We start from the raw sequence: 18,954 nt of genomic DNA, 5'->3' as shown, positions 1-18,954 counted from the left end.
TTTTTCATTTTTGATTATTCACCAAATAATCCAATAATAAAAATTGAATATTTTACACCGTAAGGTCGAAATTAACATTTGTAGTCAGTATACAGGAGTTCACTAAACAGAATAGTTTAATTATTATTAACTTTATTTATACGACACACCAGAAATCTGAAACTTTTGGTAATCAGCAACTCACAAAGATACGAATAATACTGTACTGATCAAGTAATATGAGTAATAAAGGGACCTTTACTCTTTCTTAATATTTCATGTAAAATTGTTGAATTAATAATTTTATAAATATTTGATGTTAATAAACACTGATATTTCTGCAATTGTTTAACTCGTTCACTTTATTAAAAAATTGAAGTATAGTATCTCACTTTCAAATTAAATAAGTTTAAATGAATTGCAGCAAAAAATGTGTATATGTAATTTAATAGGCGTTCAAGGAATTCATGTGGTGTCCACATCACATTTTTTGTACATGGAATATTTTTTTATTTTCTAAGTTTGGCAAAGTAAAGAGTACATTTAAGAAAAGAAAATCTGTACTTTTGTATCTTTGATGTAGCATCTAAACAAAATATAATTTTCAAGTGATTGTTGGAAAACGTGAAACTGAAAATAGAGTAGTATTTCGTAATCTTGAATAAATCTAAATATTATATTATCATGCAAGATTAACTGCAGTAGGGACGAATAAAATAAAATAAACAAAATAATTTACATATTACCTTTACACCACACGTGTACAAAGTAAATATGTCCTCCAGTGTTATAAGCAACAATGAAATTTCACAAACTGACACGGCTAAATGTCTTGGCCTACTTATACCGACAGCTTACCTGGAAGATACACGTGTGGCACAAAAGAAAGCTTTACAAACATATGGTACAAGTATGAAAACTTTATTGGTTATTCAACAAAAAAAATTAAAATTATTGTGGAATAATAAATTAATAAGAAACTACTGCTAAATAAAACAGTCCCTAAAACTATCTCGAACTGTTTGAGCTCTGATATACATGTATCAGGTTAGGTCAACTTTGAGATGCTTAAGATATATCAATCGAAATGCTTTTAATTATTAAAAAATTAATTCGGTACATGCTCGACCCCGTATATCATTACCGTATGAACATTACCACACTACATAAGAAATTAAACACTTCAGCAGTTCATATAAAAGAACACTTGAAATTAGAAGTTGTAACCTCTTTGATAACTGTTACACTTCTAGAAATCTGAAACTACCTTATCCTATGAACTTATTTTTCATTATATGGGTTTCGTACAAATGCGAAACTATAACTCATTGATGCATAAAAATTAAAGAATTACCAATTAGTGTCTTCGCAATTAAAAACCGTGAAACATTCAACGCATTTTTTTATTTATCGTTCTAGGGGTTCTAGGAATTGAAGATTTGTCAAGTAAAATTAGTGTTACAAAATATAGATATATTAACAAAGGCTTTCGTTTTAAAGACCAATTTAAAGAAGGAAAATGTTTTAAATTTTCATATGATTTGCAATTATCTGTCAGCGCTGTGAATGGAATAGTTATTTTAATTTTGCTGACTCTTGTAGAATAATCTTATGGAGCCACGTAAATTATTTACAAGCACCAGAATTTGATATCGATATTATAAGTAGCGATATCTTTAATTAAGTTGTCCTTTTAAAGTTTACTGCTATTAAATTGCGTCAGGTAAAACATAACTTAATATTTTTGCTCCGTTAATTGTAATTAATTTACCACAAATGATGCCGCTTCATTAAAAAATCTTAAAATAAATGTACAAAAATATTCATAAGTTTTTGTTAATCTATCTGCAAACACTTTGCATTTCACACCTTTGTAATTTACTAATATAGACCATCTGCCATAAAAATATAACATTTAATATTATAACTAATACTTAATCTTCAATTATATCAGAAACTTCAAATCATATCATCTTAGAGAAAGTTAAAAAAAAAAAAAAAAATTTATAATAATAAATCCTCAACGGTATACGATTTAAAGAAAACTGGATGGATGAAAATAATAAAATAAAGAATAAATAATGAATAATACTCAACGATTCATCTGAAGTTGATGATAAGTACGTTACCCCGAATTTCAAATGAATTTTACAAAATATCGAGTATGAATTGTTGAAAATTATTTCACTTTTCATGCTTTTCATTTCTAGATATCTTTATTTTGTATTTTTTTCATAACACTATGAAAGAAAAAAGTTTTGTTTTTTTTTTGTTCACTAATATGCACAAATTAATAATGTACAATGGTGTGCATCGGCGCAGTTAAATTTACACTACACCCTTGATGACAGAGGTAACTTAATTAACCCCTATTATTGTTTCTAACAATATCTAAGTACAAGTATAAAATTATACTGTAAAAAAAAAACCATATCGTAGAATAACTTAACTGTACCGCGCCATTTATAAAATTTTTGTTTGATAAATGTAAAAGTAAAGTTATCGACAGAGTATGCGACAGAAATGTGTTAAGGAATTCAGGCAAAAAAATAAGATGTAAAAGAAATCGATTGACTTCCTTGTTAAAATAAAAGTCATTGGAAATTTCAATATAGTAACACGCTTTAACCGTTCATTGTTGCTAATTAATGTTGCTTTCACTCATTAACCTTCAACACCATCAACCTATCTTCCCGTAAACTTATGTGAGCGCAGCTTAATTTTCAATAGTTAGCAATTGTGCTAACAGTGACAAAGTAATATAAATTTATTGCCACAATCGGCTATATTCTTCGTTATTTGCTCATAGATTATTGTTTGTAGGTGAATATTATTTTAAAAATACATAAAAGGTAAATATTAACATTTATTAATACTTTAACTGTTTTTTTTTTGTCTTCAGTCATTTGACTGGTTTGATGCAGCTCTCCAAGATTCCCTATCTAGTGCTAGTCGTTTCATTTCAGTATACCCTCTACATCCTACATCCCTAACAATTTGTTTTACATATTCCAAACGTGGCCTGCCTACACAATTTTTCCCTTCTACTTGTCCTTCCAATATTAAAGCGACTATTGCAGGATGCCTTAGTATGTGGCCTATAAGTCTGTCTCTTCTTTTAACTATATTTTTCCAAATGCTTCTTTCTTCATCTATTTGCCGCAATACCTCTTCATTTGTCACTTTATCCACCCATCTGATTTTTAACATTCTCCTATAGCACCACATTTCAAAAGCTTCTAATCTTTTCTTCTCAGATACTCCGATTGTCCAAGTTTCACTTCCATATAAAGCGATACTCAAAACATACACTTTCAAAAATCTTTTCCTGACATTTAAATTAATTTTTGATGTAAACAATTTATATTTCTTACTGAAGGCTCGTTTAGCTTGTGCTATTTGGCATTTTATATCGCTCCTGCTTCGTCCATCTTTAGTAATTCTACTTCCCAAATAACAAAATTCTTCTACCTCCATAATCTTTTCTCCTCCTATTTTCACATTCAGTCGTCCATCTTTGTTATTTCTACTACATTTCATTACTTTTATTTTGTTCTTGTTTATTTTCATGCGATAGTTCTTGCGTAGGACTTCATCTATGCCATTCATTGTTTCTTCTAAATCCTTTTTACTCTCGGCTAGAATTACTATATCATCAGCAAATCGTAGCATCTTTATCTTTTCACCTTGTACTGTTACTCCGAATCTAAATTGTTCTTTAACATCATTAACTGCTAGTTCCATGTAAAGATTAAAAAGTAACGGAGAGAGGGAACATCCTTGTCGGACTCCCTTTCTTATTACAGCTTCTTTCTTATGTTCTTCAATTGTTACTGTTGCTGTTTGGTTCCTGTACATGTTAGCAATTGTTCTTCTATCTCTGTATTTGAACCCTAATTTTTTTTAAAATGCTGAACATTTTATTCCAGTCTACGTTATCGAATGCCTTTTCTAGGTCTATAAACGCCAAGTATGTTGGTTTGTTTTTCTTTAATCTTTCTTCTACTATTAATCTGAGGCCTAAAATTGCTTCCCTTGTCCCTATACTTTTCCTGAAACCAAACTGATCTTCTCCTAACACTTCTTCCACTCTCCTCTCAATTCTTCTGTATAGAATTCTAGTTAAGATGACTTTAACTATGTAAAATAATTACTTGACTTGGAGAATGTATTTTATAATGGAGTCACAAGCCACTTAGAGATGACAAAAAATATTTTAAATTAAAAACTCTATTTAGCTGTCGATAATTTTCAATAGATTTACGCAAAAAAGATTTTTTTAATGATTTTTATCTTATCGTACTCAATTTTTCTTTTAATTTCTACTGGCTTTTTTAATTAATATATATATATATATACATAAATATATCCTCCATGGCCGGACATGGCGCGAGCGGTACCGTCTCGGCGTTTCACAAGGAGGTCCCGGGTTCGAATCCCGGTAAGGCATGGCATCTTCACAAGCTAAAAAATTATAATTTCATCTCATCCTCTGAAGCAATACCTAACTAACGGTGGTCCCGGAGGCCTAAAAAATAAGAAAAATGTACAGTTACACTTTAATGTTTCAATGTCGGAAATTGTTCCTTAAAATCATCTGACACACACACACTACGACTTAATTTTTTTTTAATTAGCCGCTAAGACTTATTAATTTACTTTTTTTGTTTAAAAAAATATGTAATAATTATGTTCATGATTAAATACTTAATTGTATTTTTAAATTAATAAATTTAATTTCTGAAAGTGAATATAAATACACAAAATAAAAACTCAGTTGACTTTTTTTATACAATTGGCATTTAATTATAATAATAATATTGATAAAATAATAATCGATGGACAATTATTGAACAATAAAAACTCTTAGGGAAATCTCAAGCAATACGACTTAAATACAAAAAAAGCTAGGTTATAATAAATAAGATATCAAGATATCAATAGTAAATTATAGGCAATGAATAAAAGAAAATAATATAACAGGAACTGTAAATATAAGTGAAATCACTTTTTTTGATAAAATATAAACATAATAAAACACTTCGTTTTCCTACATCCATAAAATAGAGGCTCCGTTTTCTCATATGTTTCCAGGTTTTAAAAATTCATGAGGAAAGATTGATAATATATGTATATTACAGAAAAATACTAATTACACAAAAGTGGGCCTTAATATTAGTGTCATTTTATAAAATTGTTGAACATATAGTATTACAAAAATGATAAATACTCGTAAATAGGATGTCATTTTTGCTACCAGTAAAGAAACAAAATTTTAACGCTTTGTAAAAGGAAATGAAAACTGTAATTAAATTAAATATCATTCATGCGACTTTTTCCTGAATTATTAAATAGCGAATCTGATATTAATTTAATTACATAACCTGAAAATCGAAAATTTAAATGTTTTATTATGTCTTCAAAGATCTAAATTTTGACGATCAAACTTTAACAAATTAAAGCTTGAAATTTTACATTCGCTAAAAACTGGACACCAAGCAATAATACTAACACATCTCTGTCTCAATGACATCACTTAAGCAACGATAAACTTTTCAGTTACCCAAGGTTAATAATAGTTTGATCTGTTAACCCAATTCTCATTTTTTTTTTTATAATCTATGTCAGAATTTGTAATCTATCTACTTTAGTACCGTAACTTTTTTCGCTAAATTTCAAATTAATACTTTTATAACATTCAGTACCTCTAGCAGAAACTTCCCTTATTGCTGTCTCAAAACAAAACAAGAATGTTATCAAAATAACATTTCCAATTTTTAAGTCCCAAAGTCATTACTGACATCCAGAAAACGATTACATAAAATTATAGACAACTTCTAATAGCAGTTTCTTAATTTTCAGGTTTATTAATTTCTACCCAAACATTAAGAATTTGTAATACAATTCAGAAAATATTTTGGAATTGCAATTTTTTAAAATATCGTGATACCTGGCCAGTTCATCTACCGATTCCAGTCAATATCAATAATATATATACATGTACCAAAAAAGAGAACTCTTTTTATGAATTGGAAAAATGCACTTTTTTATATGTACCAATTGGTGTATATAATACGGATATACACTGTATCTGCTGATCGTCTTATATAATTTTGAACGTTTTATGTTTGGAATTTACTTCAATAACCGTTTACCATAGCTTTTCTTTGGGTATATTTTATGTTTTTTATCCTCTAAATATTCCGTGTTTTCTGTAAGATTTTTTTGTAAATATAAATAAAATCATAATTCTTGTTGAGTTCTCCTTGTGTAGGTGTAATTTTAGCTCTTTGAAATTATTTTTATGTACTTCCCTGAGTAGCACCCTGAAAGAACAAATCTTAGCGTGTAAGATAATTAAATATTAGAAAAATATTTTTTTTAACAGTTATTACTTCATGATCTAATTTAGAATTCAACTCATGAACCAGCACTAAAGAAACTCTCAACTACATGTTGCATTTTTTATATAATCCGTGTATGAATTTTATGAAATATCATTAAGTTTGTTTTGCAGCTGTTTTTCCAATTTCATTTAGACTATGAAAAAAAATATTTTTTTTCTTTTTTAATAATTATTTTTTCTTGGAGGAAAAAATTTAAGAAAGTGACAGAATTTCAATTTAAGAAAAGAAGATCTATAAAACTTTTATAAAATTTATAAAAATAAAACAAAATAAATTGAAAATAGAATACAGAAATTAATTTACTTGTTTTGAACTTTATCGCACTGTTTTATGCAAAAGAATGATGCATATTTATTAATGATTACTTCTTCCAGTCTCAATAAATTTTCTTCCGTAAGAAGCAAACATGATAACCCTATTTTATTTTAAATTACTTTTTTTTATTTAAAACTAAAAGATAAGAAAAATGATAAAAAAAGGTTTGTAAGAAAAGTGTAACTTCAGTCAAAATGATTAAAGTATAATATTCCAGCTGACAGCCGTGAAAAATGTTTAACACTTTTCGTTGGTTTTTATTTTCTTTCTTTTTCCTGTTTAGCCTCCGGGAATTACCGTTCAGGTATTAATTCAGAGGATGAAATGTATGAGTGTAACTAACTGTCTTGTACAGTCAGTTCGCTCATTCCTGAGATGTGTGGTTAATTGAAACCCAACCACCAAAGAACACCGGTATCCACGATCTAATACTCAAATCCGTTTAAAAGTAACTGTCTTCACTAGGGCTTGAACGCTGGAACTCTCGACTTTCAAATCAGCTGATTTAGGAAGACGCGTTCACCACTAGACCAACGTGGTAGCTTCCTTGGTTTTTACTGAGTTCCTGTTTCTACTTCAAGATAAATTTTCGTTCATATATTTTCATATATAATAGATTTATATCCTACGCGAACCGTCTAGCCAGATCTGGACTCCCGGGGCTCAAATCGGCTCAGGAGAACCTCGGAGCCAACCCGGGGGCTCCCAGGGCTTACCTCAGGGCCACAGAGCTCGCTTCGGCAAACCTACATATCCTTGAGATTATATATATAAAACCATAGTTATCAATTGAACTAAATGATATATTTATTTATTTTATTAATGTATGCATAAATATTTATTTTGTAAGTATTTTAACGATATATCGTTTAAGTTCAAACTCATGCAAATTTTTTACATAATCTCATTTGAATTTCTTTTCGCTATTTATGATTAAATATAAGTCAAAAGAACGTAATAATAAAAATATGTAACAATAATCAGGGTACTTGAATACTATGTTATAAATTACGACATAATGACTGAAACCGCTCGTTTTAGTTTGGTAAGATACTATTTAACACTTGAGTAAATACACATTCTCAAATGTCAATTAACCCTAAATGGTATGCCTTAATAGCCTATAACAGTTTTATATGTTCGTTTTCAACTACATTACTTCAACATGCTCCATTAAACTGGTCTCGGTGTATCATAAATATTTTGTGCTTCTCACAAAATAATCTCGTACAAAAATCGATGAATTATTCTTCAAGGATAGCATTAAAATATTTTATTGTGTCCTGTATTTTCCCTATAACACCCGACCTAAATAAGAAAATTTCCACCAAAATTTCAAACTGTTCAAAAATTATAATAGAAGTCAGGTAATATAACAGTCATCGACATCGATAATCTGTTTTTAGGCAAATAAGATGAATATTGTTCTCTTTTCTGTTTTATCTTTTTGAACCCGTAAAAGTTAATTTTAATTATAGTATATCAATTGATTTTATTTCAAACAGAAAGAAAAGTTTTATAAAACAAAAAAAAACAAAAATTATTTTAAATGAACATTTCTCAGGTAAAATTAAAATTCTAGAATCATGAATGAAAAATTAATTTAACTGAGAAAATTTAAGCTTAATTATTTCATTATCTGTTTAAATCTAATTAATATTGTTTATTAAAACATTAAATCATTTAATTACGTAAAGAGTAACAGTACTAACCTAAGATCTAATATTAGAATAAGAATAATGTCAATCAAATTTAAAAAAAGGATGTTTGTAATTTAAGTTCTTCAAATAGCATCCTACTTCACAGGAAACTCATTAATGTGAAAATTTATCTTCATTATTACTTTTATTGTCGTGAAAATAAGCTACCCTTTGTCGTAATTAAGTGTTCATTATAACACATTTTGTGGTTTTAAATGATAATTACCCTACTATTAATTGAAGTAAGTTAAATTACCCTATATTAGCTGCACATGTTTGATTAAGATACACTGTGTTTATGATGCCTTAGCGTTTGCTACGGTACTACACTATCAAATTGAAGGATATAATCAAACTGTTAAACAGCGTAACGTGGCTAAGTGAAGATGGTTATGAAAATAAGGTGAGTTACTAAAGGCACTGGATGAAAACAAATTACTATTGTTACAACAAAAAATAGTATGCAGTTATAGTTCTTAACGTCACTAGAAAAAGAACACGTTTACCAAACGTGTTCACGTTTGTTTACCAAACCAATTATAATAGATAATCAATCTACTACTTACGAATAATTCCCAACATCATTTTTTTAACTTCTACAAAATTGGAAAATTGTATCTCTTGACATTCTTTTAAGGCCTTTAACCTCAAGTTTAAGAGAAAAACCTATTTATGAAATAGGAGTAGACGAATAATATATAATTTAATAGATTACAATTTCGTCTTCCATTTCGGATTACGCATGTTTCTTTTAGACTTACCTCTCTTCTACTTTTTATTGTATATTCCCTTAGCATGAAACGTATTTTGCTCCCAGTGATTCTATTCAGATAGTCAAATTATTCGGTTCATTACAACTGAATTTTGTCATGAAGTGAGAATAAATAAATTCTTTCATTCATAAAGTTGTCATTCCTTTCTGTCCTGTCTACTGTACCTCTTAACCGATCTTAAAAATAATTTTTATATGAAACATCAATCCCGAAATTTTTATAGTAGAACTTGTGTGATGTGTAACGGATCAATTACAATTTTTGATCTTGCATAATTTTTACCTATAAACGTTGTCACCTTTATTTTATTCATCGACTTCCTGATATTACATTCCTTCATTGTTTCAGTAAGTGTAAAAAAAAGCTTAGTAGAGAATCTTCTCTCTCTCTTTTGTCATAATGGCGTTTTCAACTCTACGAAGGTTGACACGGTTTAGTCTTACCAAAGTTATCACTTTCTTTCTTTCATGGACGAAAGACGTCCACTTATTTATGTGTCCAAAAGTGTAGATGGTATTTGTATTCTACTTCTCATCTCACATTATGCATATCTTCTTAGGCCTAGCAATATCCATTCTATTCTTAAGCTTATACTTTCTTACCGTGCAAAGTATTTTGTTCTAAAGGATTCTATTAGGTAGTTACATTATTACCGTCTTACCCCCAAATTTTAACTATTCGATTCTTCAATCAATACCAGTACTTAAAGCAATTGTAGTTTGTTGTCACAAACTTTAATGGTGGTGAAATAAATTAGAACTGGCTGCATATAAAATTATTTTTTGAAAACGATATCTATATAATTGGTAAAAGGTTTTTAAGAACTATTTCACGATGAAACATCTGGGATTTTATCATTTTTTAAATGTAATGCTACTTCTTTTATTGATCGACAGCGGTTATCTAATGTTTATATCACCTATCATCAATGTAGAGGTTGGGATATTATTACAAAAGTGACTTTCTTTAACTTTTGAAACAATCATAGGTTTCATCCAAAGAAATAGGTTCTGTTCTTTTTAGAGCTTAGATAAGTAGAACAAAAAAAGTACTAACATGAAATGTCACTAGGTTTAGAATGTTAAAAAAAAATAGCTTTTCCATAAATATCCAGATATCAAGCTAATCAGAATTCCTTTTGATTTAATTATCTTAATTTACCTTATCTGGTTGCATCTTAAGTTCAGAAGTTTTTACAGTACCATACATATAATCTTTGTCATTTTATTTGGAAGAACCAGGTGAAAGTTATTTTACATTAAATAAATTTTTGACGTACAACGAAATTAATAATAAACTGATTTGTAAATAAATTTGTTTTGCAAGTGAATTGCATTTCAATAATCACTATTCAAAAAATTCGTCAATTAATCACAATTACATGTCACTTAAAGAAAAAACTGACTAAATAATAATGCATTTATTCCAATCAATTAAATAAAGTTCTTAATATTAAGTTGTGAGCTGCTTATTTATTTATAACTGAAATTTTGAATTGAAAATTTTGATGTAGTAAGTTATTGACCAGTGTGTGTAGTACGTCTTCTACTAGTAGTACAAGTTAATGAATTAACTTAAAACATTTGCTCTGTTAAGGTTATTTAAGAAAATCTAAAATTCGATTTCTTCAATAAAATAAAGCACATTTCTTCAGTAATTTTTTTTTAAATTTAATTTATTACAATTCCGCTACAAGAAAAATATGAAGAAATGTGATTATAAAGGTTAAGGAATATGCTAATGGTATTTTTTATTTCTTTTATTTAAAGAATTCTAAATAATTAGAACGAATGTATTTTTAGTTAGTACTCCAGTAACATATTATGCTCCGATTTGTAAAACCCTCTTGACGATTAAAACTTTGTTCGTACAATTCTTTTATTAATCTAACTCCCGATTAAAGTTTCATACCGCATTACAGATAGATGATACAAATAGTGTTATATTTTTGATTAATTAAAATTGTACTTTATCAAATCTGAATAATTAATTAATACCCGTTTATTACACAATATCCAGTGAAAGTTGGATATGAAATGAATAGTTTTTTGTCAAGTCATTTTACATGTTAACTTTAGGAAAGCTCTTAATATTGAAGATAAGTCCTTTAATTCGCTTTAATTTTTTTAGCAAATCAAACCTTCCAGTGCGGATTTTATCTCCTAGTAAAGAATATGTAATATTGTTTTAATGTCATATTCTTATAGCATTTATTACATATAATTTATATTGATTTTAAATTTCAAATATTTCGTCGCTTAAAAAATGTAATAACTTTATTTTTTTAGACTTTAAATTCAGCTTATAAAGTACTAAATTACATTTATATTAACCTGAAATTTATCTCTAAAAAACAGGTTTAATAGACTTTATTTTAATACAATTATTAAAGTATTTAATCGCAAATAAATTCTTATAGAATTTTTCTTTTTCTTCAGCCTGGAGGATTCCAATATCCAGATAACGAAATAAAAGCACCACCATATCCACATAGAAGTGGGCCTCAAAGCGGACCCAGTGGTGCAGGACCGAGTTCTGCAGGAGTAAATGGAATAGTCTCCGGGCCAGGACCTGCCGGGTCGCATACAAGAAGTCCACCTGCCGGTTATATTAAATCCAATTATAACCAAGCGTTAACGTCAAGACTGCAAGCACTAACGCCTCGACCACCCTTACACGATCCTTTCTATTCACCTATTCTAAACAGAATAGATATTGTATTTGCCAGTCTCGGTGTTCACGACGAAGGATGCCGTGAGAGGTTAGTCTGCAGTATGTACAAGAACCCTACTAGATTTACCCCGCACAGTAATCTACTGTCTGCAGAACTCAGCAAGTAAGTAGTTTATTTCTATTCATTTCCGTAATAATAGAACATTTATGTTTTCATTAAATAATTTTATAACATTTATAATTAATCTCTACAGGACTAATTAATCGAATAATTTTCTAAAATGCTATCTAGTATGAGTAATGTAAATTAAGTTTAACAACATAGAAAAATAACTCTTTTATCATTTTATTTTACTTTATCCTCTGAATGTCCAGGAAAAATAATAAAAGATATTTCAATGTTTTCTTGTAATTGCATAAAAATTAAAGAAAGTGCCTACATTTCGAAATCACACACGCAGAAACATCTCACATAGACCTACTTCTTAACATCGAACGAAAATTTTAAATATTTTTCTATAACGTTATAACTTTTGTTTTGTTTGTTTTATTTCAGTTTAACAGTAAAACATTTTTCCTTGATCATTTAAGAGCTGAAGAGAAAGACAAGTGATAAAAACTTCAAAATTGATAAAAAACAATCACGAGATTTAATGTTACATCGACTCTGATTGACATAGAATTGAATAAATATTTAACCTTTTTGCAAATTAATAATATATATAAAATAATAATAATAATAATATAAATTTAATACACACACACACAATTGCGCGCGTGCGCGTATGTGTGTATTAAATTAATATTTATATATATTATAATATATATATATATATATATATATATATATATATATATATATAATCCTTTCGTTCAGATAGTACATGCTCCGTGATACTTATGAGGTGGAAATATAATTTAAAAAATTTAACCATAGCCAACTCTTTGTTTTGTACTCTTAGATGCGTTCTTTCACATTATACTTATCATTCTTTCTATGTTAAAATTAAGTGAATATCAGATGAAAAAATATTTTCTTTTTACTTTGGTCCTCATAACTTATCTTGTTCAGGTTCAGTTTCTTTATTTTGCATGCATTTATTGTAAGTTATAAATATGAGGTACGACATAATTAACACTTCCTTCAATAATACATAAATATTTATAAATCTGTAGTAAGGATGAATTATCATTAAAAATGATAATTCCTTAATGAATTATAAGATTATAACATCCTATTTTTATAGAGCGCTGTAAGTGATTGGAGTGTGTCTCATTAGTTATATCCTTCCTATAGACCCACTTTATCAAAATGAATTTTTTGATTTGCATCTATAATTACGCTAATCACTTATTAAGGTGTCTTCATTGTCTGAAGAATATATCCTGATTCAAATGTAGGTCTAACTTCGTTAACATATCCATCTTGTAAAAGACAACCACATCATTGTGTCGCGAATCTTAAAGTAAAATAAATCTTATGTTAATTCATAAATTGCAATGCGATAGTAAAACTATCGCATTGCAATTTATGAATTAAATTTATGAATTAGTTTTACTATCGCATTCTTAAAAAGAAAACAATAAAAATAACAAAGCTAATTTTCATTCCTTAATTCATCAGATAATCGAATTTAATTTTTTATTAAACTAATTGTTGATTTCTATCTTTTTTTTTTAATTAGGATGGATTATTTCTTTTATTAAAAGAAACAATCATAGGTACATAAAATGAAATATTTGGGCTTAAAAATGTTCAAAATATTTGTTTTGAATAAAATAAATATTAGTTTCAATCAAACAGGCTTTATTTTTATTAGGCGCATTTTAGAATTTGCCTTCGAATAAATAGTTCATTAATATTTGATCCCGATTTTTTGTTACTATTAACAGATTATACAATTTTTAAAATATTACTCCCATAATAGTCAGCATTCTTTTTATAAATTACACTATTGATTCAAAATAGGCCTGAGCCCTTTCCGCTTTTAATGGTTTCCATACATTCCACTTTCTTATTTTATAAATCACATTCAGTATCTTTTGCGCTTGATTTGAATTTAACTATTATGTCACTATTCACAATAATAAACAGAGAAAACAGTTTTTTTTTTTACTTTCTTGTACGACGTAAAGAAAATATTATGATGGCGAGAAATTTCGGTTTTTAGATTTCAACGGAAATATCTATTTTGACCATCCCTAAATCCATTTTTACTAGTTTCGACGTGAGGTCTGTACGTAGTTATGTATCGCATAACTCAAAAACGATTAGCCGCAGGATGTTAAAATTTTTGATTTAGGACTTTTGTAACATCTAGTTGTTCACCTCCCTTTTGATTGCAATCGACTGGATCAAAATTATCCAAAAAAAGCCCAAAATATTTGGATTTTGGAATTTTTCTTAACTGCAATAATAAGCTCTCATTGAGAGCTTTTCAACGATATACTTAAGTGGTACTTATTTTCATTGGTTCCAGAGTTATAGCCAAACAGAAGTTTAATTAATAAAATATTTGGATCTTACAAGCGGAAGGCAAATCGGTTTGAATCTGACTTCATCGCCTTTTTTTTAACATTTTTTTTTTTTTTTTGTTTAATTTAAATATATTTATTTATTAATAATTTATTAACCTCTGTTTGTAAAATTTTTTTACAATAATGGCACAGAATTTTAAAGTAATCGTCAGGATTTATTTTCAGGTAGTTAAATACAAGGCGTACAAGGAAGTCATGAGGTGTGCACATCAGATATTTTTATAATGTTTCTGAGTCCTCCTCACACAGTTTGAATTTTTTTTAACAATAGTCTGAAATGATGCATGTAACAAAACATAAACTAAAACATCTATAGATCGTTCTGCAACATTTTTGGCTTTATTCTAAGTTCTATTTTATCTGCAATTTAATTTAAATTAAAATTTAGAATTTTTAATGTTTAGTCGTACTTAAAGCTTAATAAAAATTTAAATCACTGTATCATTTAAGATAGTATTGGTTATTAGTAGATTTCACGAAAAACGTTAAAATTGTTCAAATTATTGCAAAATTATAAATAACGAAAATATTATTATTATTGTAAAATGTTTAATTTAAAAGTTCCATCAAACACTTTTGCCGGAAAAATGACGGGGTAGAAGTATTTTTAGAATTAATGGAAAATTTGGAGTTGCATGTGTTCGATTTATTGAGGTTTCACTGTTGCTTTGTAAAGCTAATTCACAAATTTTATTTCATATTAGTTTTATCACTACATGATTATTAAACCTTGTTTCGTTATTACTATTTTAGAAGAATTTTTCTGATATAAATTAGTTTTTACAATCGATAAGGTAATGGATCCTTTCGCTGTGGAGGGGTAGCAAGACTTCTGGTTTCCACCTCGGCATCCCGAATTTTTAGCACTTACGTGCAAAATTTATGTACATCCCAATACGCAATACCAATCCAAAGGCTTCAAATTACCAAAGAAATTATGACTTGTTAAAAAAATACGCTGAGATATCTTCGACACAGAGAATCTGTCGTAGGATAAATTAAGACGCTAAAGCGCTGAATGCGATTGTGCATATAAAACACAGACCATCGGTCAAAGTTTTTGAATGTGATGGCAGAGTTGCAGCTACACAGTAGTATATTTTATACCGGTATCTATTGAGGCGATGAGGTTACTGAGTAGGCTGAAATAAGATCTGAGAAGGCACTTGGTCTCCAAATGTAATTAGTCTAATAGTTTTTTATCCTTTGTATATAACTTCTAAGCAATGTAAAACATGTAATGATGGTTATAAATATCTGCTTTATATGCTTTGTGTGTATAATTTAACTAAGCGCTACGGCTAAATAATTATACTAAAAGAGACAGAGAGAGTGACTGATATGTTGTGAGTGTTTCATGTGGACATCCGGCAATATTACCGTTACACTGACGTCACCAATGTGCAATAACCTAATTCACTCTCTCACATACTAGCCACCTGCGCATGATTATAACCATATTCTGTTCTTGCTCCAGTAACAGCGATGACATCTCATTTCTGTGTAAATATTTTACACATCTTATGCAACATATCTCTAGTGCTCTATTTCTTATTTGTTTTTTAACATGTATTATTTTTAGTCCAGAAGTACTTAGTTAATAAATAAAAATTTTCATCTTTAATTAAAACCAGTAAGTTACGTTTTGTAACATAAAATCTAGAAATAGCGTGTACGACTGATTGATGGAAAATTACCTAAGTAATGAAATGCTGAGGTAAAAGATTACAATTAAGTCTTCTCATTAAATAATTAAAAAAATGATGGTTTCAATTTTAACAAATTAATTACTTTGACTTTTTAAATCTTTTGATTTTAAACCGTATTTTGATCAGTGAATAACAATGGTCAAGAGCAGTACGATTCAATACAAGAAAGTAAATTCAGTTAAAATTCTTCTCTATGAAAATGTGTAAAAATGTTCCATTTTTAATATTCATTTCTCAAATACAAATTATTTGCCGAATCACGTGTGCTCACCTGAAAATGCATATGAGTTGTATACGGTGATATAGTTTAAAGCTGAATACAGTAGCGCCAATTTTGAGCGAATAATACATTAAACAAATGCGGTAAATTCCACGAACATTTAAAAAATGAGCCCGCTTGAATTTGTAACTTCCCTTTCATGATTCGTATTCACAATACTAGCACAATTGTTCGTAATATTCCTCTTTATTTTAGTAATAATGATGTTTGTGGATAGGCTGGTATGTAAAATAGTTGTTACTCTAATACATAATTTTATTATAAATTTCAAAATATTATCATAAATTAATTAAATTTATCTGACGGAGTTTCCAAAATGACCTGGAAATTAACAAGCAAGCTTATACAATAATCTATTGAGTATCTGTTAAAAATGGATAGACCAACATTTTCAAAATCTTTTAATGAAAATTTTAGTGCTGTAAGTGAAACTAACAAAATATCGGCTCAAAACATTTCAAAAAAGTAAAAAGATATGAATGTTTCATTGAAGTAAATGTTGTAAGTTAGAAGCATTTCTGAAGGTCAATCAGCATAAAGTTTTAATTTAAAAATACAATATAAAATTTACTATTTGCTGAATAAGTTAGAAGCATTTCTGAAGGTCAATCAGCATAAAGTTTTAATTTAAAAATACAATATAAAATTTACTATTTGCTGAATAAGTTAGAAGCATTTCTGAAGGTCAATCAGCATAAAGTTTTAATTTAAAAATACAATATAAAATTTACTATTTGCTGAGATTGATGATGCTATAAATGTAAATATTTTTATAATTCATAAAATCTTCACGTTGAGACCCTTTCTTCACATAATCAATCTAAGTTTACCAAACGGAGTATACATAGAACAATTAAAAACATTGTTAATTATGCCTTTTAATGAGGATGGAGATAAAACCGACATGGTTAACTGTCGGCCAATCTCATTAATTTTCCGTACTATTAAACTTTTAGAAGGATATGTAAAGAAATATTTAGTTCAATTTATATTTGTTTGCTTGTCTTAGAATCAGTATGGTTTCCGAAGAGGTTTGAATTCTACACTACAAAGTTGCCAACATATATTTAAATTCGTTTAAGTTCATTTAAATTCGAGTAGCGGTAATAAGACTCACTTTTTCTTGTTAAGGCTTTTGACACTGTTTCTTATCAGATCCTTTCGAAAAATGAAACTACGGTATTGATAATAAAGTGTTTGAATGGTTTAATCATTTTGAAGAAAATATATTGCAGTTAGTAAAAATAGGTAATTATATTAATGAAATATGCTCAATAAAGTAAGGACTGCTACACCAAAATTTTATAAAGTTTGGGTTAATACTTAATAAGAAGTAGTCCTTGTTATTAGTAATTAACATTTTATAAATTTTTATTAAAATTTATTTATTCAAAGTTTGATGGGGAACTAAAGTGTTTTTCTGATGTGACGATTCTGTGCTTCTCAGATACGATTAAAGACATTCCTCCAAGTCACTATTTTTATAGGAAAGTGTTCTAAAAGATTCATAGGCGTTAATTTACGGCTGAATTAAAAAAATTAATGCTGTTAATTAATAAAAGTACCTCATTTTTTCTGTTACAAAAAAAACCTATCAAATTAGGATTTATAATTAAACAATGAAACTTTCCTGGTATGAAATCTAACTGCAATTAAAATAAAACTGTAATACTACATGGTACACAATAGATAAAGAAATGGAAAAATTTGGGGGTTACACGAATTAGAATTTAGAAGGAAGTACTACAACGTTCATGTCGTAAAAGATGTTCTACAATTATTATGCAATTGTAATACCAGCGGGACCTCTTCTCTGACTTTGCATATAACTTTTTTGCGGTTATTTCACTGAGTAATCAGTATTCTATTATAAAAAGATAATTTAGGTTTTTTCCTTTTTTATGGATTCCTTTGATTAAACTAAAATAAAAATATTACGAGTAATTTTTAGAAAATCGTTTAATCATCCTTTACAACAACTCTTTTATCAGCTGATATCTTTGACACGGATACCAATCAGGAAAGAAACCGCTCTTGTTTACGTATCTAAACAATACAGAAAAAAGATACAGTTCCTTTAACTCCTACGTATGAAACAAGAATAATAGTGGAACACTGGAGAAGTGAAAAAGAAACCACTAACGATCGGAGTAATCGATTATTTGGACGTTTTTAAATTTTTTCCTACTTTCCGTAATCTGTTCTTTTACTGGCGTACCAAGTTTCGTAAAACATAAACTAAGAAATTTATTTTGGCTGCAAACTCGGAATTAAAAAGAAAAACTTGATCCGTATTTTTGTTAGGTCTTATCAGTTTTTGGAGATGAATATTTATCAATGAATCAATAAATAATGAATAATATTAATCTTAAAAATATTTTTTGTAATTTTTTTTACATTTTTTATGACTTTTCTTTTCGTATCAGTAAAATTTAATGTAGAATATTTACTTCATTATCCTTTTCTGAGCACAGACGCCGCTTTATACAGGAAAATTTCTATTCTCTTCAAAATTTGAAGACAATATGCATAAATTAAATTTTTGTCTCTTTAGGATATTCTTTTTGTGCTTTATTTATT

The 18,954-nt window shown here is 28.1% G+C and overlaps 1 protein-coding gene across 1 annotated transcript in view; it reads left to right on the top strand.

Moving 5' to 3' along the window:
- The window catches only part of Osi17 (DUF1676 domain-containing protein Osi17), a 149,454-nt gene that overhangs the window by 80,413 nt on the left and 50,087 nt on the right, over window positions 1-18,954 (top strand). The window contains exon 4 of the mRNA XM_075375545.1: window positions 11,613-12,010. Coding sequence (XP_075231660.1) covers window positions 11,613-12,010 — 398 coding nt within the window. The remainder of the gene's footprint in view (window positions 1-11,612; window positions 12,011-18,954) is intronic.

The sequence above is a fragment of the Lycorma delicatula genome, chromosome 1 (genome assembly GCF_047948215.1).
Source record: "Lycorma delicatula isolate Av1 chromosome 1, ASM4794821v1, whole genome shotgun sequence".
Lineage (NCBI taxonomy): Eukaryota > Metazoa > Arthropoda > Insecta > Hemiptera > Fulgoridae > Lycorma > Lycorma delicatula.
Note: the sequence above shows the minus strand (reverse complement) of the source record. Positions and strands in the feature narration are given on the sequence as shown.